Source organism: Mandrillus leucophaeus, unplaced genomic scaffold (assembly GCF_000951045.1).
Source record: "Mandrillus leucophaeus isolate KB7577 unplaced genomic scaffold, Mleu.le_1.0 Scaffold426, whole genome shotgun sequence".
Taxonomy (NCBI): domain Eukaryota; kingdom Metazoa; phylum Chordata; class Mammalia; order Primates; family Cercopithecidae; genus Mandrillus; species Mandrillus leucophaeus.
Genome location: NW_012104543.1, coordinates 953,561 through 980,804, shown reverse-complemented (window position 1 = coordinate 980,804; position 27,244 = coordinate 953,561). Strand labels below are relative to the sequence as shown.

The 27,244-nt window shown below is 45.8% G+C and overlaps 1 protein-coding gene across 1 annotated transcript in view; it reads left to right on the top strand.

Annotated features, from left to right (window-relative positions):
* UBR4 (ubiquitin protein ligase E3 component n-recognin 4) overlaps positions 1-27,244 on the top strand; it is a 138,978-nt gene that overhangs the window by 93,082 nt on the left and 18,652 nt on the right. Inside the window, exons 72-97 of the mRNA XM_011993119.1 lie at positions 447-534; positions 943-1,136; positions 2,722-2,961; positions 3,399-3,537; positions 4,276-4,401; positions 4,519-4,647; positions 5,467-5,810; positions 8,338-8,428; positions 8,707-8,791; positions 8,946-9,073; positions 12,214-12,343; positions 12,451-12,608; positions 13,330-13,439; positions 13,976-14,117; positions 14,505-14,586; positions 14,914-15,087; positions 17,547-17,668; positions 18,626-18,823; positions 19,519-19,599; positions 21,914-22,001; positions 22,561-22,688; positions 23,581-23,688; positions 24,227-24,346; positions 25,103-25,293; positions 25,752-25,925; positions 26,325-26,424. Of these exons, the coding sequence (XP_011848509.1) occupies positions 447-534; positions 943-1,136; positions 2,722-2,961; positions 3,399-3,537; positions 4,276-4,401; positions 4,519-4,647; positions 5,467-5,810; positions 8,338-8,428; positions 8,707-8,791; positions 8,946-9,073; positions 12,214-12,343; positions 12,451-12,608; positions 13,330-13,439; positions 13,976-14,117; positions 14,505-14,586; positions 14,914-15,087; positions 17,547-17,668; positions 18,626-18,823; positions 19,519-19,599; positions 21,914-22,001; positions 22,561-22,688; positions 23,581-23,688; positions 24,227-24,346; positions 25,103-25,293; positions 25,752-25,925; positions 26,325-26,424 (3,670 nt within the window). The remainder of the gene's footprint in view (positions 1-446; positions 535-942; positions 1,137-2,721; positions 2,962-3,398; positions 3,538-4,275; positions 4,402-4,518; positions 4,648-5,466; positions 5,811-8,337; positions 8,429-8,706; positions 8,792-8,945; positions 9,074-12,213; positions 12,344-12,450; positions 12,609-13,329; positions 13,440-13,975; positions 14,118-14,504; positions 14,587-14,913; positions 15,088-17,546; positions 17,669-18,625; positions 18,824-19,518; positions 19,600-21,913; positions 22,002-22,560; positions 22,689-23,580; positions 23,689-24,226; positions 24,347-25,102; positions 25,294-25,751; positions 25,926-26,324; positions 26,425-27,244) is intronic.

Here is a 27,244-nt window from a genome sequence, read left to right as displayed (position 1 = left end):
AAGAAAATGTCTTCCTTTTTTAAAAAAACTTTTATAAGAGGATATTGGTTAAATTGACAGTGCATTATTTCTGTGGTTTAGTAGTGACTGTTCTTTAAAAAAAAAAACAAAACTTTATTGAGATCATTTATGTGTTCACCTATTTTAAATGTACAGTTCAATGATTTTTAGTAAATTTAATTGTGACTCTTGAGTCAAATTTTACTACTTTTTAGAATTCCTCTGAAGGATAGATCAAAGATTAGAAAACATTAAGGTCAGTTAGTTGAAATTTCTTTCCTGTGACTTCGTAATCCTATTGGGATTTCTCCTGTGTCCTTGAGTTCTCATTAGAGTGGGGCTCAGTTTGGGGGGCGTTGAGCCATGGCTTTCTCATGATTTTTTTGTGAAGCTCAGTGCTTCCTAAGATGAAAATTTATTCATGCTAAGACTGGTTTCTTCCTTAGCACTTTGTCTGGCTTAGTGGAGTTTGATGGCTATTACCTGGAGAGTGATCCCTGCCTGGTGTGTAATAATCCGGAAGTACCGTTCTGTGTAAGTAACGTCTGTACATGGACAGTCCTGAGGCCTATAGGTCCAGTGGGATTCTTGTTTCCAGAGATGGATCATTATCACATAGATGTTCCTCTCCTAATGGTTGGTCACCAATAGTAGGAATTTTTATCTGCCACATTTATTACCTTAAATAGAAACTTGGCTGGGTGCAGTGGCTCAAGCCTATAATCCCAGCACTTTGGGAGGCTAAGATGGGAGGATCCCCCGAGCCCAGGAGTTTGAGACCAGCCTGGGCAAGATGGTGAGACCGCATCTCTACAAAATATTTTTTAAAAAATTAAATAGAAACTTCATCTTGTGGATGAAGAGTGGGTTACATTGATGAATTTTTTAAAAAGCAGTATGAGTCTTGAACTAATACCATGTTTTGTGAACTCTTGTATTTAGTATATCAAGCTGTCTTCCATTAAAGTGGACACGCGGTACACCACCACCCAGCAGGTTGTGAAGCTCATTGGCAGTCACACCATCAGCAAAGTGACAGTGAAAATCGGGGATCTGAAACGGACCAAGATGGTGCGGACCATCAACCTGTATTATAATAACCGAACCGTGCAGGCCATCGTGGAGTTGAAAAACAAGTACGGACTTTTTAGGCCTCGGGAGGGGCAGCAGGTCTGTAAGGCTCAAGCTCAGTTGCTGCCTTTGGTTCCTGGAATGGAGTAAGGCAGCACATCCCTAGAGGCCTAGTGCATCCTCTTGGCCACTCCGTTCATGACTGAAGGGCAAAAGTGAAACAACAGTTCTAAGGATGTTGACAAAGATTATTTCTAAATTAGTCCAGTGGAGCCATAGGGGTCTGTGGAAGCTCCTCAACAGCCTGCCTAGGGAGGGGAAGCTGAGTGAGGGGACCTTCAGGCTTCTCATGCCCATTTTAACTATTCTTATGTAAAGTTCTAGTCTTAGATAAAACCTTCTGTATTGGGAAGTAATTGTCATTTCTTGGATGAAGACAGCTATGCTCTTGCTCATAGGACAGGAAGTTATTTCTCAAGAAGCTTCTTTAGTACACACACTCTTCAATTTCTGCATAGTGCCTTTCCTCTATATCTGCTGATACTGGATCTTCCTAGCCCATGTATCCCAGTGACTGAATGTCGTATATAGGCCAAGAGAGGCACTCATATGGGTTATAGTGTTGACTTTCACAGAGACAGGTCGCCTTTTGTTGAACTCTCAGGCATTGCTACTGGATGGAGAACACAGGTCGATGCTCTTTGAATAGTAAGACTTACAGAGCTGTTGTGCACACAAGATGGAAGTATTGCTGTTACTCCAAGAGGCAGAATAAGGCTTGTGTACCACAGCAGCATGTGGCCATGAAGGCTGCCTAGGGAGGTTTCTCTTCTCGCCTTGAAAAGCCTAGTTTCACCTTGGTGACCTGAAAGTAGATGCTGCGCATTAGGATGACCCATTCCTCTCCAGAGGAGGTGGGTTTGATTTTTCATTGTGTGGAGTCAGCAGAACTGCTGGTAGACTATTTGAGTGCAGATCCCAGCTCTGCTGCGTAGCTCTGTGACCTTGGAGAAGCTGCTTAACCTCAGTTTCTGTAACTATAAAATGGAGGTAGGGCCCCACTTCCAGGGTTTTATTTTAAGGATTAAATGAGTTAGTATGTGTCAGGTGCTGAGAACAGAGCCTAGCACATAGTAAGTACTCAGTAAATATTAGCTCTCATTATGTGAATATAATCACCCCAAAATTATTACATACCTTCCTTTTTATGACTTGACTTAGCACTTGGTTCAGACCCTGATTTTCGTCCTCTGCCTCTCTAAAACAGCCTAGCTTTATCTTTCCATGGTTGCTGTCAGGATGGGAACTTGGCGGCATGCATCATCATTGCACCTCTTACAGGCTTCAGTGTGGCATGCTTTTGGAGTCATAGTTTGCCTTGTTATATGCTTCTGTTGTTTTCCTGGAATTTCAAAAGGTATCATATATAACAGCTTAAAGCACTCATATGTACTTTTCTTTTTTTATAGAGAAGAGGTAATGGAAAACTTTTTTTAAACTGGCTTCCTATTATATGCGAGATTTCTTTTCCTTAGAGTAACCACTTAATTGCCTTAGACAAATACATGGGCCAGTCTTCCTCTTTGTCTCATCAGACTGTTATCACTGAAGGTGAGATGAGAAAATCTCAAGGCTGTCTGTCTTTCCTAGGCCAGCTCGCTGGCACAAAGCCAAGAAGGTTCAGCTGACCCCTGGGCAGACAGAGGTGAAGATTGACCTGCCGTTGCCCATTGTGGCCTCCAATCTGATGATTGAGTTTGCAGACTTCTATGAAAACTACCAGGCCTCCACAGAGACCCTGCAGTGCCCACGCTGTAGTGCCTCAGTCCCTGCCAACCCAGGAGTCTGTGGCAACTGTGGAGAGAATGTGTACCAGTGTCACAAATGCAGGTAAGTCAGTGGTCATCCCCTAGGCCAGGGCCATGTGCCGTGCACATTCCTTGTTGTTTTTCTATAACGGTGTCAGTGTGAGCGATTGCAGTGTCTGATTCCCTCAGAACATTTAGAGAATTATGGGTTTATAGAGTGGATTCAAGGGTAGAAAGGGAAGAGGAAGAAGAGAGAGTGTGTATATGTGCGTGTGTGCACGAGTGTGCCTGTCCTGAGGCAGGGGTGGAGGGTTAAGGTAGAGCGAGGTCCAGAAGTTTAGCTCTGGGTCTTGCTTTCTTGTTACCTGGCTGCTTAAGTCATTCATTTGTTATTGTCCCTTCAGTAGCCCCTGCAGTGGTTACCAGAGTATGTAAATGTGGCACAATACGTCTCCTCAGAGTGATCCCTACCCCACCCAACCTTGTCACCTCACTGACCCAAACGCTTTGGTTACTCAGATCCATCAACTATGATGAAAAGGATCCCTTCCTCTGCAATGCCTGTGGCTTCTGTAAATATGCCCGCTTCGACTTCATGCTCTATGCCAAACCTTGCTGTGCCGTGGATCCCATTGAGAATGAAGAAGACCGGAAGAAGGTGAGGCCAGATTTGGCCTAGACTCAGGGCTGTGGCCTTGATCTGTACTTTGGGCAGAGCTGGTACAGTGCAGTGCACTTTACTTTCTAGCCCAAGCCTTCTTCAACTCAACACCAGTTTCAGGACCCAGCTTTTGGGTGGGAGCAAAGAATGGTGTAAGGTGTATTATATTGGAAGACATGGTTTGCATAGGATTTTAGAAAAGTGTTGATTGGTAATGAAACTAGAGTATCTCCAGGTACAAATAATTTTGGATTTGGGTGCTTTGCCCTGCATTTGTTCCACAGACTGCTTCATATTGAGGCTGTTGGTCCTCCCTCGGTATTAACTTGTCCAGTGCTACTTCCCAGCCTACATGATATGGGTGGGGATGAGGTTCTAGATATTAAAGAACAGTGGAAAGGGGGCACCTATAGGGATAACAGAAGAACATTTCGCTTTGGAGTCAGAAGGACAGAAATTCTAATTCCAGCCATACTTTTAATACTTGTATAACCCAGTATAAGTTACTTCTCTCAGCATTGTATTATTATGTATCACAGATGTGCATTGTATTTTTATTAGAAATAATATACCCACCTCACTGGAAGGATTATTGTGAAGAACAGAGATAATGTATGTGAAACACAGTGCCTGACCCATAGGAAATGTTCTGGTAAATGGTTAGCAATGAGGATTACTCAGGGAAAGTCATCAGCTAAAAAGCCTTCACTCAGGTCCCTGTCTTTTCTTGTCTAGGCTGTATCCAACATCAATACACTTTTGGACAAAGCTGATCGAGTGTATCATCAGCTGATGGGACATCGGCCACAGCTGGAAAACCTGCTCTGCAAAGTGAATGAGGCAGCTCCAGAAAAGCCACAGGTAATCCCATGCTGCAAAGGCCATTTGGAGAAGGCCTTGGGTCATGATCAGAAGACTGCCTCCTAGGTGAGATCACCTTAGGTGAGAAGCCTCACAGCTTACCTCTTGGGGTTGCAGGATGACTCAGGAACAGCAGGGGGCATCAGCTCCACTTCCGCCAGTGTGAATCGGTACATCCTGCAGTTGGCTCAGGAGTATTGTGGAGACTGCAAGAACTCTTTTGATGAACTCTCCAAAATCATCCAGGTAGAGAGCGGGGAGCAGCTTTTGGGTGTATTTTGTCCAAGTGTTACTGGCGTTGTTTTCAAAGCAGTCTTGGTGTTGTCCCTGCCCAATCCAGCTGAAAAGGCAGGCAGGCAGCTGCACCAAACGGCTTCTCCCCCACCGTGATTTATGGCGCTGGTCAGAGTGCTGAATTCATGCTAGATAACTGAGCATACTGGTGATGGGAAGGTAGCATAGATAACGTTTGTTTTTTTTTTTGTTTTTTTTTTTTTTAGCCATTAACAACCTGTCTCTTAGTAGAGGGGTTACTGGTCTTAAAAAATTTGGTGCCAAGATTCTGTTCCCTCTTTTTCTGATATGCCATGTTTGCAGGCTGTAGGGGCACACCAACTGCAATCAACCAGGGTGGGCCATGTGTTAGTTGCAGTGTCACAGACCTAATCTCCATGAGATGGGAGGCTAGCCATAGACAGAGGTACCTCAGATAAGGAGAGCATCCAGTTTACCTTCCCCCTCAACCCCAGATTGCTGGAGTGCCATCTTTGCTACACGTGTATTAGCTTCTGACCTTTGTCTTTGTTACATGGGAGTTGAGAGCATGAGCCTACCATCTGAGTCTGAGTTCGGACCCTGCCACTTATCTTGGTCAAGCGAGTTCCTCCGTGCTTCAGTTTCCTTCTCTGTAAAATGGAGATAAAGCATCTAACTGGTTGGGTTATTGAGAAGATTAAATTATATAATGCATGTAAAGTTTTTTCTAAAGCAAAACTAACTTTCCAATTAACATCCTCTTCTTATTTTAATTGCTAATTCCCATTACTGTTGCCTTTTTGTTCTTAGAAAGTCTTTGCTTCACGTAAAGAGTTGTTGGAATACGACCTACAGCAGAGGGAAGCAGCCACTAAATCATCCCGGACCTCTGTGCAGCCCACATTCACTGCCAGCCAGTACCGTGCCTTATCCGTCCTGGGCTGTGGCCACACATCCTCCACCAAGTGCTACGGCTGCGCCTCGGCTGTCACAGAACATTGTATCACACTACTTCGGGCCCTGGCCACCAACCCAGCCTTGAGGCACATCCTTGTCTCCCAGGGCCTTATCCGGGAGCTCTTTGATTATAATCTTCGCCGAGGGGCTGCGGCCATGCGGGAGGAGGTCCGCCAGCTCATGTGCCTCCTAACTCGGTTAGCACCTACACCATGGTTATGGGCCTAGTGATTCCTACTGACACTCGGGATGGTGGCAGCAGCCATGCCAGGAGCGTTACAGGGTGCACAGAATAGTGCTTCTGACCACCTAGCAGGTTAGATAGCTTATAACAGGAAAGATGGAAAGAGACACAGGGTGTAGGTGAGTGAAGTGCTTTTTTGGTTCCAGTACAGTGTCTTGAGGAAACTATCCCTGAGTCCTTGTGAGGGAAGGGAAGGGAGACACTTGAACTCAAGAAAGACTCACATGAAAGAAGATAGTGGAGCAGAGCAGTGGGGCCTGGGGATTAAGAGCTTGGACTCTGGACTGGAAAGACTCAATTTCAGTATCTGATAACTTGTACTATATGCCTTGGACAGTTTCCTTAATTTCTCTGAGCCTGTGTTTTCCTCATCTGAAAAATACTGACAGTAGGCTGGGCGCAGTGGCTCTTGCCTATAATCCCAGCACTTTGGCAGGCGGAGGCTGGTGGATCACTTGAGATCAGGAGTTCAAGACCAGCCTGACCAACATGGTAAAACCCTGTCTCCATTAAAAATACAAAATTAGGGCCAGGTGCTGTGGCTCACGCCTGTAATCCCAGCACTTTGGGAGGCCGAGGCAGGCGGATCAGCTGAGGTCAGGAGTTTAAGACCAGCCTGACCAACATGGAGAAACCCCGTCTCTACTAAAAAATACAAAATTAGCTGGGTGTGGTGGTGCATGCTTATAATCCCAGCTACTCAGGAGGCTAAGACAGGAGGATCGCTTGAACCTGGGAGGCGGAGGTTGCGGTGAGCCAAGATCGCGCCATTGCACTCCAGCCTGGGCAACAAGCAAAACTCCATCTCAAAAAGAAAGAAAGAAAAATACAAAAATAGGGCCAAATGTGATGGCTCACGCCTGTAATCCCAGCACTTTGGGAGGCCAAGGCAGACAGGTCAGGAGTTTGAGACTAGCCTGGCCAGCATGGTAAAACCCTGTCTCTACTAAATATACAAAAAATTAGCTGGGCGTGGTGGCACACACCTGTAATCCCAGCTACTCAGGAGCTAAGGCAGGAGAATCGCTTGAATCCAGGAGGCGGAGGTTGCGGTGAGCCAAGATTGCGCCATTGCACTCCAGCCTAGGCAACAGGGTGAGACTCTGTCTCAGAAAAAAAAAAAAAAAATTTCTTGGGCGTGGTGGCTCACGTCTGTACCCCCAGCTACTTGGGAGGCTGAGGCAGGTGACTTGCTTGAACCCAGGAGGCGGAGGTTGCGGTGAGCCGACATCACACCACTGCACTCCAGCCTGGGCGACAGTGAGACTCTGTCTCAAAAACAAAAACCTGACAATAATAAACACCTTAAAAGCATGTGGTTGAGGATAGATGAAGTAGTTCAGTAAATAACTCATGCATGTCCAGTGCTTAGTATGTCCCAGATCCTACAGCCAGAGTTATGTGGATTACTTTGTGTGGCATAAATTCTGGAACATGATAGATGCTTGATAAATGGTATTTGCTATATTATTTATTCCCTAACTTAACAATTATTTATTGAGCAGCTGCTGAATGCCAGGCACTGTTCTAGACTCTGGGGATACAGTGGTAAATGGAATAAAGTTCCATCCTTGTGTGGCTTATATTCTAGGTGGGGAGAACTGCAATAAACAAATAATTACACAATATAATGTTAGGAAGTAAGATTGTGAAGAAAAATAAAGCAGGGATGGTGACCCCGAATACAGGAAGGCATGCTATTTTGGATAAGGTAGTCAAGGAGGACTTTCCTGAGGATGTGATACTTGAACAAAGACCTGTGTGAAGGAAGGCGGGCAGCCAGCCATGGCAATGTCTCAGCAGTAGGCTGCATGCCTAGGAAGTAGCAAGTGGGGAGCTGAGAGCAGGCACGTGCCAGGATTGCTAGGGCGTCACAAGGAACCCGTGTAGCTGGAGACAGGGATGCAGTAGGGAAGACTCGGGAGGAGGATCAGGTCGGAGGGTGCGAGGGCCAGATCCCGTAGGGTCTTGTGGGCCTGTGTAAGGACTTTGGGGCTTATTCAGTATGTTGGGAAGCAAGAGTGAGGTGATAGGTTTGTTTTTTGTTATTAATAATGAGAACATTGCTACAAAGAGACGTAAACTAGGATGTGAGGGCCTTCTGGAAAATGACATGCAGGCAGATAGAGAGGTCGGGGAAAGAGCTGTGACCAAGACTAAGAGTTGACATCTAGGTTTTGGAGATGTGTCACACCAGACAGCAGGGCTCTGTCGCCTGGGACATGGGTCCCATAAGGTGGTGCTGCTCTTCCCTCAGTTAGCATCTGTTCATAGGTAAGGCGGCTGTGATGGGCCCGTTATTATTACCAACCACGGTTTTGTGAAGCTAAAGCTGTAGTCTCGCCCCTGGGAAGGAAGTAGAAAATTTGGGGCCAGGTAGCCTTAGACATTGATTTCATTTTCTCTGGGCCCCTTCAGGTGGAAAGGAGTGTCACAGCTGATTGTGAATTACAGGACTCCATTTCTCTTTGCTTCCACAGAGACAACCCAGAAGCCACTCAGCAGATGAATGACCTGATTATTGGCAAGGTCTCCACAGCTCTGAAGGGCCACTGGGCCAACCCCGATCTGGTGAGCCGGCCTAGCAGGCCCAGCTGTCCTCGCTGACTCCCCCTCACACGCCTTGTGTTCCTCAGCGTCCCCCTCCCAGGTCCTGCGGTGACTGAGGAGGGAAGGAGAAGAACATTATCCCAGAATGGTTTTCCCAGGGAAGAGCCTGGAGCACAAGGGTCTCCGTCTGTCCTTTGTCTCTTTTGGAGCCACCTAGGACCAGAAATTGTATTAATGGTTAAGAGTCGCTGGACCGTAGCTGACCCTCTTGACTCATGTCTCTTCCCATTGCCTTCTAGGCAAGTAGCCTGCAGTATGAAATGCTGCTGCTGACCGATTCTATCTCCAAGGAGGACAGCTGCTGGGAGCTCCGGTTACGCTGTGGTGAGTTAGGGGCTTTTCAGAGAAAGGAAAGGAGGCTCCAAGGTGCAGTCCTGGCTGGAATGGGAGGGGAGGAGGGAAACATGCTTGGGCGGCCTCTGCAGAGCAGGTGTGTAGTGTTCCTGATTGTGACTCTGCCTTTCCTGACCATCCCTAGCTCTCAGCCTTTTCCTCATGGCTGTGAACATTAAGACTCCCGTGGTGGTTGAGAACATTACCCTCATGTGCCTGAGGATCTTGCAGAAGCTGATAAAACCACCTGCTCCCACTAGCAAGAAGAACAAGGTACTGGGCCAAGCAGGGGTCTAACAAGGAAGGGCAGGGCGGCCGCCCTCCTCATTCCCTCCAGTGTGCCCTGCCTCCTCATGGTCTCTGCTTTGCCTTGAGCCCACCTCACCTGAGTGGCTCCCGTGCAGCCTTTGCCTGAGTTCAGCAGACATGGGTTGGGATTTTTGAGAAGGATGGTTGAAGTAAAATAAACATGAAACTGCAAAGCAGAGAGCAAAGTGGCTAGCTGTGAAGGTTGAGCTCTTTCCAGTCATGTTAGATAACTTGCAGCCCCCAGAAAGCATTGTGTCCTTCCTACCCCTGTGCCTTTGCACATGCAGTGCTGTGCAGTGATAGAAATCCCAGGCTCTGAAGCAGACTTTCTGAGTTCAAATCCCAGCGCTTCCATTTATTAGCATTGTGACCTTGGGCAAGTCGTTCCTTAGTTTCCCCATCTATAAAATGGGAATATAGTCTCCATCTTGAAGTGTTGTGAAAAATAAATGACATAATGCAGACTAAGTGATCAAAACAGTGTCTGCCTAAGTTAATCCTTAACAAACGTTAGCTGTGGCTGTCTCCTGCTTTGTTTGCCTAGAATGTTTTCCTTCACTTTATTAGCTGCTCCTTAGAGGGTCAGTTCTCTACTAGGCTAGCTGTAAGCTCCTTGAATCCAGGGACTGGACCATCTTAGTAATACTATTTATGTCTAGTATATAGGATGGTATAACATCTGTAATAGCTGCTTAGTAAATTATTGTTAAGTGAATAAATGAAACCAAGTTTTTATCCTAAAATAACTGTAGCTGAGCCAGAGATTGACTTGCTTGTATCAACTTTTGAATTGGCAGGCCATAGTTCTTTCTTTGGGCCATGCCTAAGGCTCTGCCACCAACTTGCCCTGGATTGGGCCTTGGGTCCTTCTGACTCCTTTCTGTCTGATGGGCCATCCCTTATGGGCAACAGAGTCCTCATGGCGGGAAGATTGCTTTCTGAGTGCTAAGCACTAGGATTATGCTGTGGGGAGGGTGGACATTGAAGCTGCCTTCAGAAAAGGCAGCACTGGGCACTCTACTTCCTTCCCTTTGATGGAGGGATTATTTTCCCCCAGATTCCCAAGTAAAATCGGCCCTTGGTTGAGAAGAGGGCACCCATCCCTACATGACCATCATTGTTTCCACAGTGTGAGGCAAAGGGAGATTTTTCACGGAATTACTTGCACTGTAAGGACTGAGGCCTGGTGTGGATGTTCGCATGTTGCTCCGTGTAACTTAGCGAGAGCAGCAGTTCCTAAAATCTGGCTCACAGGCTCCGGGGTGTTCGTAAGACTTTCAGAGATCTGTGAGGACAAAGTTATTTTCATGATTGTCCTAAGACACTGTTGCCCCTGTCATTCTTGTGATGTTTATGCTAACTGTACAAAATCTTTGCTGCTGGGGAGATGGCCGGTGCCTTAGGTTGACAAGGCGGTGGCCCCGTGCAGTTCTTCACTGCCACCCGGCTTCATCAAGAATATCCTTGATGAAGCAGTACAAATTAATTTTATTAAATCTCCACTCTTGGGTACTAATCTGTTTAATGCTCAGTGTGACAAAATGAGTACACAGAAAGCGCCTCTGCTGCACCCCAAGTACAGCAGTTGTGCTGAGAAAAGGCACTTGTGTGAGATGCAAGCCAAACCAGCTGCCTTTCCATGGATCTCTGCTTGTGCTTGAAAAACAATGGCTAATGGGCAAATTGTGGTTGTTCAGGCTTAGGTATTTGGCACATATTTTCCTCAAAATGAATGAAGTGAGCTTTAAGAAGAACTGACATAACCGTGTAAACCAGTGTTTTCTAAATGACCAATGCATGTTATAGTATCCTGCCAGGTAAAAGATGAAGGTTAGTGTAATGAACTATGAAAAGTTTATTGATGTGATTTCAGAGTCCATACTACAGCTAATCTTTCAGACCCTAGAATTTGTTGAGTTTTGGTATAGTCTCAATGAAAAAAATCCATAACTAGTTGAAAAAGCTATTAAAGTATTCTTTCCTTTTCCAACTGTATATCTGTATGAGGCCAAATGTTTTTCGTGTACTTCAACCAAAACAACCTGTCATGACACTTTGACCATAGAAGCAGATATGAGAATCCAGATGTCTTATAAAGCAGTCATTAAACAATTACCAAAAATGTAAAACAGTACCACGTCTTTCTGTAGGTTGTTTTTGCTTTGGAAAACATAAAATTTAGGTTGACAAATAATAGATTTACTCTTCTTTTTAAATGAATTAACAAATATCTTAAGAATTTCTCAGTTTTTTATTTTTATTTATGTATGTATGTATTTTTGAGACAGGGTCCCACTCTGTCACCCAGGCTGGAGTGCAGTGGCACGATCTCAGCTCACTGCAACCCCTGCCTCCCGGTTGCAAGCAATCCTCCTGCCTCAGCCCCCTGAGTAGCTGGGACTACAGGTGTTTACTACCATACCCAGCTAATTTTTTTGTATTTTGTATCGAAATGGAGTTTCACCAATTAGCCAGGTTGGTCTTGAACTCCTGGACTAAATCATCATCTGTCTGCCTTGGCCTCCCAAAGTGCTGGGATTATAGGCGTGAGTCACCGTGCCCAGCCAGTTTTAATTTTTACCATGAGAAATGTCGATAGATACAACCATGTAAAGCAAAACTCTCTGGAGTCCTTAATAAATTTCAAAGAGTGTAACAGGGTTCTGAGGCCAAACAGCTTGAGACGCGCTGACCTGGAGTGTCTGTCTGTGGCTCGCTCTCTCTGCAGGCTGCTTCTAGTTAGTGACAGTTTGCATTCTGGAGGCTGCTCATGACCCTTGGAAGATTTATGCTTGGGAAACTGCAAATCAGCCATGGGATAGGAATTAGTGTATGTGCTATAGGATTGTCTGTAGGAAGCCAGCCGCAGCTTCTGCTGCACAATAAAAATCATTGACCTTAAGCTCAGTGTGGAGATACTGCTGCTAAATTGGACCAAAATGGTTAACAGGAACACATATTTGGGCATAAAAGATACACATGTTGATCCTCCTGATCTTCTTGCCTTTGCATGTTACCCCCTGGGGCAGCAGTGCCATGCTGTTGGGGCTATGGCTCAGGTGTGCCCTTGAGCGCCCTCACCTTGCTCCACTTGCCTCCTCCAGGATGTCCCTGTCGAGGCCCTTACCACGGTGAAGCCATACTGCAATGAGATCCACGCCCAGGCTCAACTGTGGCTCAAGAGAGACCCCAAGGCATCCTATGATGCCTGGAAGAAATGTCTTCCTATCAGAGGTATGTCTTTCTCTTCAAGATGCCGGGAAGTCCTGCCTGTGCTCTGACAGCCCTGCCTTCTGTCACTCTTGTTTACTTACCTACCCCTGCAACCCTTGGCCTTGCAGGGATAGATGGCAATGGGAAAGCCCCCAGCAAATCAGAGCTCCGCCATCTCTATTTGACTGAGAAGTACGTGTGGAGGTGGAAACAGTTCCTGAGTCGTCGGGGGAAGAGGACCTCCCCCTTGGATCTCAAACTGGGGCATAACAACTGGCTGCGACAAGTGAGTGGCCACTTCTGGACTCTTCACCCCCTGCGCCCCTGACCCCAGACTCTGAGCGGTGTGTTTCTGCCCCTCACCATGTGTCTGTGCTGCCATCCCTTCTTTCTCTTTGCTGTTCTTGCTTCTTCCTTTCAAATAGGGAGTGAGTACAGGTTCTTGGTTGTAGCTGTTGGGCTAGCATGGTGGGCTGGCCGAAACAGAATTTCCTCTGCTTATCTCAACAAGCTCCTTGTGCTTTCTGCTTTCCTCCCTGACCATAGTCCCTTTTCTCCTTCCACTTCTCATATCTTCTGCTGTCCTTCTCCTCCCTCTTCTTTCTAGCTAAAGTAATTCTATGTTAGGTAATGCATTTGTCCATTGATATATAAAATAAGAAATATTTGGTTTACATTAAATGAAAGTATTCAGCATATAAGTGTCCCCAAAAAAGAATGGTCTTTGCTAAGGAAGATCCGTTTTTCCTACTTCACTTATTGTAGGTGTGTTCTTCACATCTCCTGATGGAGAAGTCTCCAGGCAGAAGCAAGGCTCTTTCACAGCCCCCTTCCGCACCTAAAACAGTGGAGTCTTGTGTTAGCTGGTGATTTTTACCTCTAATATTTTCCTAGAGAGCTGCCCAGAAGACCTCTCCTAGACGGGTGGCAGTTGACTGCCCTGCTGGAGGCCTGGTGAGGCAGGGCATCCTCTGAGCCTACGGCCTCTTCTCTCCCCTGTCCTGCAGGTGCTTTTCACTCCAGCAACGCAGGCCGCACGGCAGGCAGCCTGTACCATTGTGGAAGCTCTAGCCACCATTCCCAGCCGCAAGCAGCAAGTCCTGGACCTACTTACCAGGTACCGTTTGGGAGTGGGATGGGGAGGGTGGTTAGACTTCCTCTAGAGCCTTTTCATCTTTCCCGGGGAAATCCATGGATCAGGGTAATGAAAGGCACACCTCATTCCCTGTAGAAGACCCCAGAAACAACAAAGTGTTAAAAAGCTGACTATTAGTGATAGTAGTGGTGGTGGTGGTGAGGGTATTAGCAGCAGCAGCTAATATTTGAGATCTTATGCAGCTAATATTTATCGCGATTGAGTGCATAAATGCTTGGCATGCATTATCTTATTTAATTCTCTCATAGCAATCAGTGCCAAAATATGAATGCTTCGATTCTGTGGCATTCACTCCCTGTGGTGTGCTCTGAGTGCTTCCTAGGTGTGGGAGATTCCCATGTGGGAATTGGAGCTTTCTTGGATGCTGTTCCTCCCTCTAGGAAGCAGGAGAGACAGACAGCAGAAGATAGGAAAGATTGGGAGGAGAAAGGGGAGCCTTGGAGCCGTTTGAAATGTTACAGTTCTTGACTAGAGTGCCCTGTCCCTCCCGGTGGCAGTTACCTGGATGAGCTGAGCATAGCTGGGGAGTGTGCGGCCGAGTACCTGGCTCTCTACCAGAAGCTCATCACTTCCGCGCACTGGAAAGTCTACTTGGCAGCTCGGGGAGTCCTACCCTATGTGGGCAACCTCATCACCAAGGTATCCTACCCTATTGCCCAAGAGAGCCCCTTCCCTAATTCCCCCTTCATTGTACCTGGATGTAAGCTCTACCGTAGTGTTTTGTTGGTTTGTTTTTGCTGAGAAGAAATATTTGTTGAAGGGGTTTGGAAATTTTTTTTGACTTTGTTATATTTATTATATAGCTATAGCAAACTCTTGGGATCATTTAGACTGTTTACAGTTTTTAAGCAATCCCTTACCAGCGCTGCAACTGTTCTTGGCCTCCTGGAAAGGAGTTCTGCAAGGGTTCGATTAAGAAGATGTAACTCCTGAGTGTCTAGTGCTGCAAGCTCCTGGGACAGTGGTGGAGGTAACTGGTATCCTTGGCAGTGCTGTCACACTGACTGCACTTGTCATCCTGTTTAGGAAATAGCCCGTCTGCTGGCCCTGGAGGAGGCTACCCTGAGTACCGATCTGCAGCAGGGCTATGCCCTTAAAAGTCTCACAGGTAAAGAGAGCCTCTGGACCTTCCTTTAGGGCATCCTGAGTGTTTTAGGGACAACCCTTAGTTCCTTGGGTACTGGGGTTGACTCTCTTCTGTCTTGTACTGACCTTAGTGCAGATTTAAGCTCTGCATTTTTTTTCTGTGTTGATACGTTTATGATTTTGATACCCTGTTTGCTATTGACTGTTTCTGCTCGTTGAACACCTGCTCTGCGCCGTGCACAAAGGCAGATTTTCCCTGCTTTTTGAGTTGCTCATAATCTTTTGAGACACAGACCTTCCTTATGTTCTCATCCAGAGCTCTCACAGCAACATTTTCCTGTCTCTACAGGCCTTCTCTCCTCCTTTGTTGAGGTGGAATCTATCAAAAGACACTTTAAAAGTCGCTTGGTGGGTACTGTGCTGAATGGATACCTGTGCTTGCGGAAGCTGGTGGTTCAGAGGACCAAGCTGATCGATGAGACGCAGGACATGCTGCTGGAGATGCTGGAGGACATGACCACAGGTAGCACTGCCCAGCGGCCTGGAGCCTGAGACACTGTCCCTTCTGGGGCTGGTGAGGTGCATTCGACCAATTTCCTCCAGTTCTACAGAGCCAGAGGAGGACTGGCAAGCATTTCCCTGCATTCAAGGAGAGGCTCATTTCTTGACAAAGTGTTGGCTCTTGGAGTTTTAAATTCTAGAGCTGGGCTCACTTTGGATTTTTCATGTTGAACTTATAGAGTGTTACAGGGTCAAAGGCTCTCTGATTGGTGTTTTTTATCAGTCTGGAACATTCTCAGCCATTGTCTCTTTAATCCCCTCTGCTGTGTTCTCTTTTCCTTGTGAAACTCCATTTTCACTCTGTCATCCATATCTCTCCTCTCTTTCATAATGTTCATCTCATCGTGTGTTTATGCTGCATTTTTGACAGTTTGTTCAATTCAGTTTTTCTTCACTAGGTATGAATGTTTAATCAACCTGTTGAATTCTTGTAGTTCTAGATTTTATGGTCTCTTTTTTATTTATTTATTTATTTTTTGAGATCGAGTTTTGCTCTTGTTGCCCAGGCTGGAGTGTAGTGGCGTGATCTTGGCTCACTGCAACCTCTGCTCCCCGGATTCAAGCGATTCTCCTGCCTCAGCCTCCCTGAGTAGCTGGGATTACAGGCATGCGCCACCATGCCCAGCTAATTTTGTATTTTTAGTACAGATGGGGTTTCTCTATGTTGGTCAGGCTGGTCTCAAACTCCCAATCTCAGATGATCCACCCGCCTTGGCCTCCCAAAGTGCTGGGATTACAGGTCTGAGGTCTCTTTTTAAAAATTCATATTTCCCTCCTTTATATGATCTATAAGCATATTTAACATTTGTGTCTGATAATTCTAAAATTTGAGATATTTACAGGCCTGATTCTGCAGTTTGTTGTTTTGGCTCTTACTCATGATACCTTAAAGTCTTGTTGTGTTTTATGAGTTTTGACTGTGACCTCATATTTTTTAGCTTTATCTGTGGAAATTCTTTAGGACTGGGTCAAAGATGGGGTTTCTCCAGAGAAGATAAAGCACTGCTTCTGTGAGGCAGTGCAGGGCACTGCTGTCCCAGTTCTGAGCCTCAGATTTTCAGACCTCCTAGGTAGTGAGAGGTTTGAGCCGCAAACCCCTGTGAGGGGCAACTCATGGCAAGTCTTCAGAGGAGATTTTTCCCTGCCACTTGATGGCGAAGTTTAAGGAAAGTCCATTTCCTCAGTTATTTGGTTGGGGGAAATGTATAGCTGATCTCTACACCAAGGGTGTAGCTCTTTGGGGTACCATATTTGTATTTGTGGGGCATGGGATTGGGGTTTTCTGTTAGACTCTTTGCCTCAGTGGATTCTGGGCTTTATCCACCTCTCAAATCTAGGCAGGGAATGGAAACCGAAGCTCAGTGCAAAAACTGACTCGTGTTTTGCTTGTCTCCCTGGCTTCCCGATTTCTCTTAGTTTTTGGCTTTTGGCTGTTCTGCGTTAGTGTGGCAGTTCACTGATACATTTTTATTCAACACTTTAGATTGTTTTGGAGTGGTGGAGAGTGAGGAGTAGGTCAGGGAATCTCGTTTGCCTTATTGCCCGAAATGGAACTCTTTCTGATGCCATTTTCATCGTGCCATACTGAACTGGTTTGTGACTTTGTCAGGGACCTTTACCGTGTTTTTTGTTTTCTGTTTTTTTAATTCAGACCCACCCAGGAATATAACAGTGGGACTTTTTTTTTTTTTTTTTTTCCCTCCGCCGAAGTCTCACTCTGTCGCCCAGGCTGGGGTACAGTGGTGTGATCATGGCTCACTGTAACCTCTGCCTTCTGGGCTCAAACCATCCTCCCACCTCAGCCTCCTAAGTAGCTGGGATTATAGGCATGTGGCACCGCGCCCAGTTAATTTTTGTATTTTTTGTAGAGATGGCATTTTGCCACATTGCCTAGGCTAGTCTTCAACTTGTGAGCTCAAAGTGCTCACAAGACCTTATTTTTTAAAGACTGTATTTTCTCACCTTCATGTTACTTGAAGTTGTCTTTTTGTGCTTATAGAGGACATTCTACCTAATCTTTTAGAATGAAGCTAAAAACTATAACTTCCTTTTGATTTGACTGGAACATAGGATTATTTGACATTTTCTGAGTGCCTGTTTTGGGCAAGGAGATGCTAGTTAAATAAGGCACAGTCCCTCTCCTTGAGGAGGTTATATCCTGAGAGAGAGCAAGACATGTACACAGCCAACCACGATGAAGTGTGTGGACTTGGGTGTTATGGGTTTCAAACTGAATGTGCTCTGAGGATAAAATCAATCAGCATCAAATTTCCAATTTGAACTATTGATATTGCCATGTAGGGCATTTAAAGACTTACCAGGCAGAAATAATTTGTCAGTGATGGTACTTCAATTAGAAGTCTCATTTCAGCTTCCATGGGAGAGGCTCCTTCCTAACTTGGCCACTTTGATTTCTGGCAGGTACAGAATCAGAAACCAAGGCCTTCATGGCTGTGTGCATTGAGACAGCCAAGCGCTACAATCTGGATGACTACCGGACCCCGGTGTTCATCTTCGAGAGGCTCTGCAGCATCATTTATCCTGTAAGCAGTGCGGTGCTTCCCATGGCTCTCGAGTGTCAGCACGGGCCACTTTGCCATGAAGCCTCTTGGTGATTCATTAAAGTTATGGGGAATTGTACCAGCTGTGAGCCACTTAGTCATTAGTGAAAGAAGATCCACCACCATAAAAGAGAAGCAACCTCATAATTTTCCTCTTGCTAACGATGGGACATTTAATGACCTTCCTTGGTCTTATTTCTTAGATTCAAGTAAAGAATCAGGTTTTTTTAAAAACTAGGTCTAACCTCCATTACCAAAATCCCATGGCATATCAATCCAACATGCTGTGGAAGAAGCAGTATTGAGCTAGAATATAAAGATGTTTTTACTCTCTTCCTTCTTTAGCTGCCCTGTATTTTATGCACACGTGCAGTGTGTGTTTTTTTCCTCGCCTGAGTTGTGTAGAAGCACAGTATTATACAGAGAACCCTGCCTGCTATTGAGGAAGGATGAACACTAGTATCATGAAATGAGAGCTAGCAATGAGAGCTCATTGGGGGTGTGTACCTGAGTGTCATGTCCCATAGAGAAGCCCCTTTCTTGACTTCAGGGTCATCAGTGACAAAGTCCTCTGGCCCCAAATTGATTAGCATCACATGAGACCGGCAGGAGGAGGAAAGAAAGTCCCTCCTCGCACCTCTTCCCCCATTTCATTAATACATCTCTCGTATGTCACTCCTTGTCTGCTGGTTTTGTTAGGCTTTATCTCCTAATTCACCCTGGGGTTTCAGGGGAGATGCTTGATATTTTAGACTACTTCAGTTAGTTTAGATTTTTGGAAGTACCTCTGAGTTTCCTGTCCTTTATATCTTTAAATGTTTAGGGGACTTGCTGAGTTTGGTGTGTTTTCTTCGAGCATCCATAGAACAAGGTAGCATGGTATAAATCTCCACCTCTGCCATCCCTTCTGATGCACCCACCCTTCTCTCTGTCCTCCAGGAGGAGAATGAAGTCACTGAGTTCTTTGTGACCCTGGAGAAGGATCCCCAACAAGAAGACTTCTTACAGGGCAGGATGCCTGGGAACCCGTATAGCAGCAATGAGCCAGGCATCGGGCCGCTGATGAGGGATATAAAGAACAAGATTTGCCAGGACTGTGACTTAGTGGCTCTCCTGGAAGATGACAGTGGCATGGAGGTAATGACCATAGGACAGTGCTGCCCACGTTTAAGATTAGGGGCTTCCTCCTAGTCTAACCAAATCCAGGTACTTCTTCCTAGTAGCTGATTAACTTGGGGCAGGTGGCCTTCAGTTTCCCCGCTCTATAAGTTGGGGTTAATGATTCCCACCTTTCTGCCTCACCTAATGCTAAGGTTAATAACCTGTAAAGGGCTCTGCCCAGTGCCTGGCAAGAAGTAAGCATATTGTTAGTGACTGTTGGTTGTAGTGGTGGTGGGTATTTATTATTATTGTTGCCTCTGGCAGAGACTTCTCAGTGAGTCTGAGTTACTGAACCCCTAAATATTGGCGTTTTACCCCCTGTGCAGGTTAATATCCCTGTGTCAGTTACTTTCTGGCAGACCCTTGAGGGTCTGACATTTTTACATAGTGAAAAGCCTTTTCTGGTGCTGAGCTTGCAGGAGAAGGTCCCCAGTGGGTGTGTCTAAGCTGGAGCCCATGTGTGGGTTAGGGATGTTTGCAGCCCCTGAAATTTGCACAAAATTCTGTGTGTTTTGCATACATGTGAATTTTTTAAAAGTGGGAGAGTTGATAGGTCCATGACATATAAAAGTTATGAATTATGAACCATTGCCATAAGGTGCCCTTTGCTCTTCGATTTTACTTGTCTTACAATTATTTGGAATAACAGTTTCACCTGCTTTTCTGTTCAGCTTCTAGTGAACAATAAAATCATTAGTTTGGACCTTCCTGTGGCTGAAGTTTACAAGAAAGTCTGGTGTACCACGAATGAGGTATGTGCCTGCTTTCTTGTTTGGAGGTGTGGTTTAACTTTTCTGACTTATGCAGACTTGTACCAGCAGGAGCCATTGTTCATCATCACTTACCTGGCTTGTAGCAGCTCTCTAAGGCTTTACTTTTCCTGTTTGGGGTTGTGTGGAGAAAAACCAATCATCTTATTTTCCTTTGGAGGCATCTGACTAATGGAAGGATATTTAATGACCTTCATGAATCTTCAGGAAAGCAAAAATATTTTGCTGGGCTGTGCAAGTTGTCAAACCCCAAGGACTGAAAGCCAAGGGGTGTTGAAGGAGGCTCTGTGCTGGGAATGCTTGCTATCTTGTTCCCTTCAATATGGACACCTCTCAACTGAGATTAGTTCTCAGCTTTTATGGGCCTGCTCACTTAGTAGAACATTTTTCCAGTAGCTGTGTCAAGGAGCATCATTTCTGTTTTACTAATTGGGGAATGGAGGCTCAAACAGGCAGTTGTTCTTGAGGAGGAGAAAAGGGAAATGAAGGAAGTCCAGCGCTCTGGGCCTTTTGGTCATCACTCGTGATGCTATTTGTCCACTTATGGACGTATTAGGTGGTCCCCTTCACCTTTCCCTCCTTTTTTAGTCTCCATTCCTTCCTTTCCTCTCTTCCTGTTTCTTTTTCTTCGCCTCCATTTCTCTCTCCCACTGCCATTTCTTCCCTTCTCTTGTTTCTATTGGGAGGAGAGGTCTTTAGTACATGAATCAGATAAGTAACTTAATTACAGCAAACTAGTGTAGCTGGGATGCACAGCAAACTGTTCTAGACTTGGTCCCAAATACTTCTGTAGAGTTTGAGGAACTAAATTGGCAGTATACTATTGGTACATTTTGGTCTTTAATTTGTTACGTATTTCCGCCTCTCTCCTTTCTTTTCTCCCACTGGGCTGGGAATCCTGGTCACTGTTGATTGTTGGTCTACTGCCAGTTGGGTCGGTGTTGCACTGTTGGCCGAGGGACAGGCAGAGAACTGTCCCAGCCAATACATCTTGTCACACACATTTTAGCATCAAAACAGAACAATACGGATTTAATCCCTGATGCACATAAAAAATTAAGACCAAGCTTCTGTGGGCACTGTTGTAAATGGTGGTAGTGAACCCACAGACTACACAAGGGTATCTCCCTTGAATGGTGAAGCAAGATAGAAGTTGAGAATCATTTGTCCCTCTCATTGATGTGCTTAATCCAGTTAGAAGTAGTTTTCTGGCCAAGTCCAGAGTTTGTGATAGCCTTTGTTCTGGGACTTCAGCTTCCCTTCTCTATCTTGCCCTCCTTTTCCCTGAGAAGCAGCCTACCTCTTTAGCTACTGACTAGAACCTGCTCTGTGTTCAGTGTCTGTGGTGGTACTCTCTCTGAGGAATTCTCACTGGGCTTCCGTAGCCAGAAACACTTCTGCAACTGGCCTTTCTGGCAGGTTGTCTTCCTCCAGGGTTTCCTGTCCTGAAGCAAAGCACAGACTTGGAGGCAGGCTGCTTGAATCAGTGTGCTACCAAATCCCCCAATGGATTTCATCGAGGGTCACTTTGAGCTCCAATTTCTAGTCTGCAAGATGAGAATAATATTAATATATGTGCTCAGTGCCAGAAATATAGTGAACTTTCCTGATCCTCCAATTTAGTGAAGTTGCTGTAATTTTGTCATTTATAAAAGACTTGATTCTTATTCCAGTCAGATTGTGGGTTTAGCTTAAAGAATTGTGGATGAACCCCCTCCTTGTATGGTTATATGAAGACGTCCGAATCTCTACAGGCAAAGATTGATGTACTCTCTTTTCCTGTTTTGATTCCCGAGGCTTGAGTCAACGCTCTTTGATTTAAATGGCCTTTCTTGTCCTGGGTAGTAGTCCCTATTGATAGGAGAGAGTTTCTACTCCTGAGGAAGGTCCAGGCTTGGAATTAGACCTCCGCTTATAGCTTGGTAACCTTGAACGAGCTGTGTAACCTTGTGTAAAAGGATCATATAAAGTACTTAATTAGCATAGGACCTGGGACAGAGTAAAACATTCAATAAATATTTGTTAAATTATTACATAGTGTTCTAATGAAATGGAAGGGGATAGTGTCTTTAAAATGTTTCATACAATGCCTAGCTTCTAGTAGACACAAAATAAAATTAGCGTTCTTTCCCCTAAGTGAATTGCTGTGCATTTGGATTCTAGATGCTGTGGTTGAGACCTTGTAGAAAAATAGAGGCTCTCCACATTGCTGGGGCTTTAAGCAGGACCAAGTATGGAGTCCTTTGCATTTGTCTGGGCCTGTTTCTAAGTACCTTTCTCCACTTTCTCTGCTCAGGGAGAGCCCATGAGGATTGTTTATCGTATGCGGGGGCTGCTGGGCGATGCCACGGAGGAGTTCATTGAGTCCCTGGACTCTACCACAGGTAGATCACAGACGGCGCTGCACATGGGATCTGAGGCTCGGGACTCATGAGCGGCTCACGCCCTGGGACTTAGGGGCATTCTCAGGAGCTTCTCTCTTGTACCTCTACATCAGAACTGTGGGGAGAGTGTTTCTTCAATTGAGGAAAAATAGAGGTGTCTGTGGCATGATGCAGATACCACTGAGGGTTAAACAAACAAACAAACAAACAAACAAAAACACCAGCAAACTTCTAGAGGAAAATGCAATTAACAGTAAACTGGAGTTCAGATTTATTTTTAACTCCCTCTTCCCCCCCACTCCATTGATGGTATTGGTGCTCATACTTTGACATTTGAGTAAGCAATTTTAATTGACTTGAAACTTTGAAAAAGCTCCCACTGAGAGTGGGATAGTTTAGTATCGTCCATCATTGACCCCTTTTATTGGCTGTGTCTTTATTGGAGATACGGAAAAGCGTTGTCAGCCATCAGCCAGAAAGAGGGCTGTCTTATCCTGGCCTATTTTATTCCCATCATCACCTTACCCTCCATTGTTGCTTGGCTTCTCTTCTCCCCTAGATGAAGAAGAAGATGAAGAAGAAGTGTATAAAATGGCTGGTGTGATGGCCCAGTGTGGGGGCCTGGAATGCATGCTTAACAGACTCGCAGGGATCAGAGATTTCAAGCAGGGACGCCACCTTCTAACAGTGAGTTGGGAGCAGCAAGGTGTGGGGGCCAGCCTTTCTGCACTGGGAGAGGCCCCTGTGGAAAGAAGCTATGGCCACTGTGTCATTTTACCCTAGAGGGCAGCGTGGTGCCACAGAGCAGTGTGAGCCAGTGAAGGACCTGGCAGTTAGCACTACATTCTTAGGCATGCCTCTCCCCGTCCTGCTGGCCCACTTCCCTTCTCCGATACCTCTTTGTAGAGCCAGCATCTGACCGTCTTTCCCCAAATAACTGCACTTGTGTTAACCATTATCATAGTTGTTGTTTTTAAAATGGATTTTATAATGTAACTCATTTCTTGCATTATAGGGTTTTATTTGGGTATTCATCCAACTAATCTCCTTAGCAAGGATTAGAGCATTCCAGAGAGGCACCACAAATATTATACTGTTATTTTCACTACCCCCCCCACTCCCCCAGGGTTTATGAGAATATGTAGTATTGTTATTATTTGCCTTTGTTTTAAATGACCTGTGTGGTTCTGAGCTCTCACAGGCCACAAGCTTTGGGATCATTCTCTTTACTATTAGTTTAGGGTCTGGATTGTTGCTGGGATTTCCCCCAAGACAACAAACAGAACATCACCTCTTCCATTAGGAACTGGTGTCACTGCCATTGTATTAGAGATGGTAGAGACATATCCAGCCAATGGAGCTACCTCTGGAGACAACTGCTATTTAGAATAGCAGCCTAATGTGAGAGCGCAGCCATCTCTCTGTGTCCCCTGAGGGGCCACTTCTCCCTCCTGTCCTCTTCGTTTCAGGAGGAGCCCTTGCTGATGGTGTAGACCCTGCTTAGACATCCCTTTCCTACTGGCCCCACGTCCTGCACTCTCATGTGGCCTCATGGGTTTTGACTGGCTTTTCTTGTCAGGTGCTACTGAAATTGTTCAGTTACTGTGTGAAGGTGAAAGTCAACCGGCAGCAACTGGTCAAACTGGAAATGAACACCTTGAACGTCATGCTGGGGACCCTAAACCTGGTAAGGAGCATGGGCTGCAGGTGAAGAAGTGTGGCCCTTGGAAGTCTGGGTGCGAAAGACATCTCAGTTCTGGGCTCAGATGAAATGGACTCATGGCCTCTTCAAGCCCTTCATCTCTCTGACTGACTGGTGCAGAGGCTTGGGTCATTCAGCTGCTCTTCTCCTCTGGCTGGCTGACCCCCTGCCCCATGCTGCTGCCATGGCACCCAAGAGCTTCCTCGCTCCTTTCCTGAGTTCAGATCAGAGATAAGAGGAAGGCAGTCCCTTAAGCAGTCTAGACTACACACCAGTGGGAAAGAAGTGCCCCTCTCCTTGGGGCGACAAAGAAAGAGATCTGGAACTTCATGTTTTCCCTGCCATCAAAAGCTCACATGCGTGTCTCCCTCTCAGAAGATGCATATACACGCACATTCATACACATGGTCATACACACATGGTTTCTGGGGAATAAGGCCATGAGGGCGTCCTTGAGAGCAGTTATCAGTGGTAAGTGGCTGTGGTCTTATTCTGAGAGTGACTGGGTCTCCTTCTCCTACAGGCCCTTGTAGCTGAACAAGAAAGCAAGGACAGTGGGGGTGCAGCTGTGGCTGAGCAGGTGCTTAGCATCATGGAGATCATTCTAGATGAGTCCAATGCTGAGCCCCTGAGTGAGGACAAGGTGAGTGAGGCCCAGCCCCTCCATCTGCAGGCACTGAGAGCCTGCACTGTCTCATTGCCCACAACAGGCCTGTTAGTGTCTGGCTTAGTCCACTTGAGAATGACGGATCCTGCTTAAGCTTTGGAATGTCAGGACTCAACTAATGATGACATAATTGTATTAAAATCTGAAATCTTTGGATTCAGAGCAAGCACAGTTGCTAAGGATAGTCTTTCACTCGAAAGCTGCTCATTAATGGAATCGTGGCATGTCCCAGTTGATAGGCAGGGGCTTTAGTTCAACCTTTCATTTCATTATTGAGGAATTGAACAGCCCACTTCATTTCCCTGGACTTGGCATTTCCTCAACTGTGGTACATAGTTGGTTACTGGTAGAATCAGGCCTAGAACCCAGGTCTCCAACTCCCAGAATTTCTCTCCACCTATTATACCTATAATTTCCTCCATTCTTACTGATGCTAATGATTTGGCTAGAGCTATGACCAAGTGAATGTCCAGCAGCCTGCATTCTCTTGTAGGAAGGGAAAATTGTATTGGTATATTTTGACCACCTGAGACTATTAACAGGACTGGCTCAGAAATTTAGAAACGAATTTCTCAAGTGAAACTGTTATTCCCCAAGAAGTGCCGAGACACAGTTCTTCTAGGGGTACTCTTGATGACTCTGATGGAAATGCTGACTTTTAGGGCTCAGATGTTGGCTGCAGCCACAGTCCTGACTGCATTAATGGCATGTCCACCCTCTTTTCTGTTGCAGGGCAACCTCCTCCTGACAGGTGACAAGGATCAGCTGGTGATGCTCTTGGACCAGATCAACAGCACCTTTGTTCGCTCCAACCCCAGTGTGCTCCAGGGCCTGCTTCGCATCATCCCGTACCTTTCCTTTGGAGAGGTGGAGAAAATGCAAATCTTGGTGGAGCGATTCAAACCATACTGCAACTTTGATAAGTATGTTACTTGGATTTCATATAGTGAAGTGAGAGTCTCCACTAAAACCCTGAACTAGGGTTTTCTATTAGATTTTTCTATTAGAATTTCTATTAGATTTTTGTGTCCTCATTCTGGCTTTTAAGGAGCTCAGTCTAGTTGGGAAGTGAATAGTTAGTACTATATTAGAGTAGCAGTTGGCTAGGCAGAGAAGGCAAAGTGGTTGGTGAGATAGGAGGAATATGACGAGATGGAGCCACGTGCACGTCTATGTGAGTGCGAGAGAAGGCCGTGAGTGTGGAAGACATAGCAGGTAACAGGGAGAGTGGCGGGAGCCAGGGCAGATAGGACTTTGTGTCACATTAGGGAACTTAGCCTTGATCTTCTCTAGGCTGTTGACAGTTGTTAACCAAGAGGGTGACATGATTGGGTTTTGTCCTGCTCTTCATACCCTCAAACTCTTTGTTCTTTTCTCCTAGGTATGATGAAGATCACAGTGGCGATGATAAAGTCTTCCTGGACTGCTTCTGTAAAATAGCTGCTGGCATCAAGAACAACAGCAATGGGCACCAGCTGAAGGATCTGATTCTCCAGAAGGGGATCACCCAGAATGCACTTGACTACATGAAAAAGCACATCCCTAGCGCCAAGAAGTATGAAGCCCTCCTGCAGCAGGGCTGCTTTGCCTCCCCTTTGCCCTTTCCTTTTCCTTTTCTATCAGCATCTTGGTGTAAAGCTTCACGTATGCTCCTTGTCCTCCTTGGGGCCTCCCAACCCCTTCTGGAAACTATGTGGGTGACCAGACCGGTCAACCACTGCAGAGTCCTTGGGGCTTACGGGAAAAGGATGGCAACTTTTTGGTTTCTACTTAGAGTACTCACTTCTTTCTGGCTCTTCAGCTGAGCTGGGTGGTTCTATGTGATTCTTCATGACACTCGGAGAGGGTCACGATTAAACACTCTCTGGGGGTTTAAATAAGCCAGAGTCAACAACTGGTTTCTAGGTAGCCTTTGCTTCCCTGACCTGCTGATAAGCCTTCCTTTGCTTTGCAGTTTGGATGCTGACATCTGGAAAAAGTTTTTGTCTCGCCCAGCCTTGCCGTTTATCCTGAGGCTGCTTCGGGGCCTGGCCATGCAGCACCCTGCCACCCAGGTGGGTAGCCAGGACAGGTAGTGTGAGGGTACAGGTGTGCAAGTATAACCACCCTAGTTCACCTTGAGACATGACTTACCCTAATATATGAGACTCCTAGAGTAGAAGTGAGCCTCAGAAGTCATCTGCTTCATCTCTCTGTGTGCTGAGACAAGTAAGCTGTATTTGTGATTTACTCATTCTTAAGTGGGGCTTCACTGTCTAATGGGTCAGCCGTGCAGCTGTTGAACCGTGAGGGATTGGCTGACCAGAGAGTAAAACACTTGGGTGTCTGGCCACAGTCACTAGGACACTTATATTACCATCACCTCTATTTTCTCTGCCTCAAGCAGCTGAACACCTTGTTCTTAGGCCCACCCATTCCACTCCGCAGCTTATTCCTGATTTCACCCCACGGGGCTGAGCGTTAACCTTTCACAAATCCTATCCTAACTGGCCCTAGATAGATGGCCGGGGCTGGGTTTTTTTTTAAATTGAAGTTTTAATTTGGAGATTATTATAAATTCACATGCAGTTGTTAAGAAACAATACAGAGAAATCGTATGGGTCCTTTTCCCACTCTCCCCCAATGGTAACATGTGGAACCGGAACACACACCACAATCAGGATGTAGACATCAGTGCCGTCAGGACGCAGGGCAGTTCCTCAGCACAAGGGTCCCTCTTGTTGGCCTTTCGTAGCCACATCCATCTTTCCCGACTCCCCTGCCACAAGCCCCTGGCACCCACCGATCTGTTCTTCATTTCTGTAACTTTGTTATTTCAAGAATGTTGTAGAAATGCAGTTGTACAGTATGTAACCTTTTAGGATTGTCTCTTTT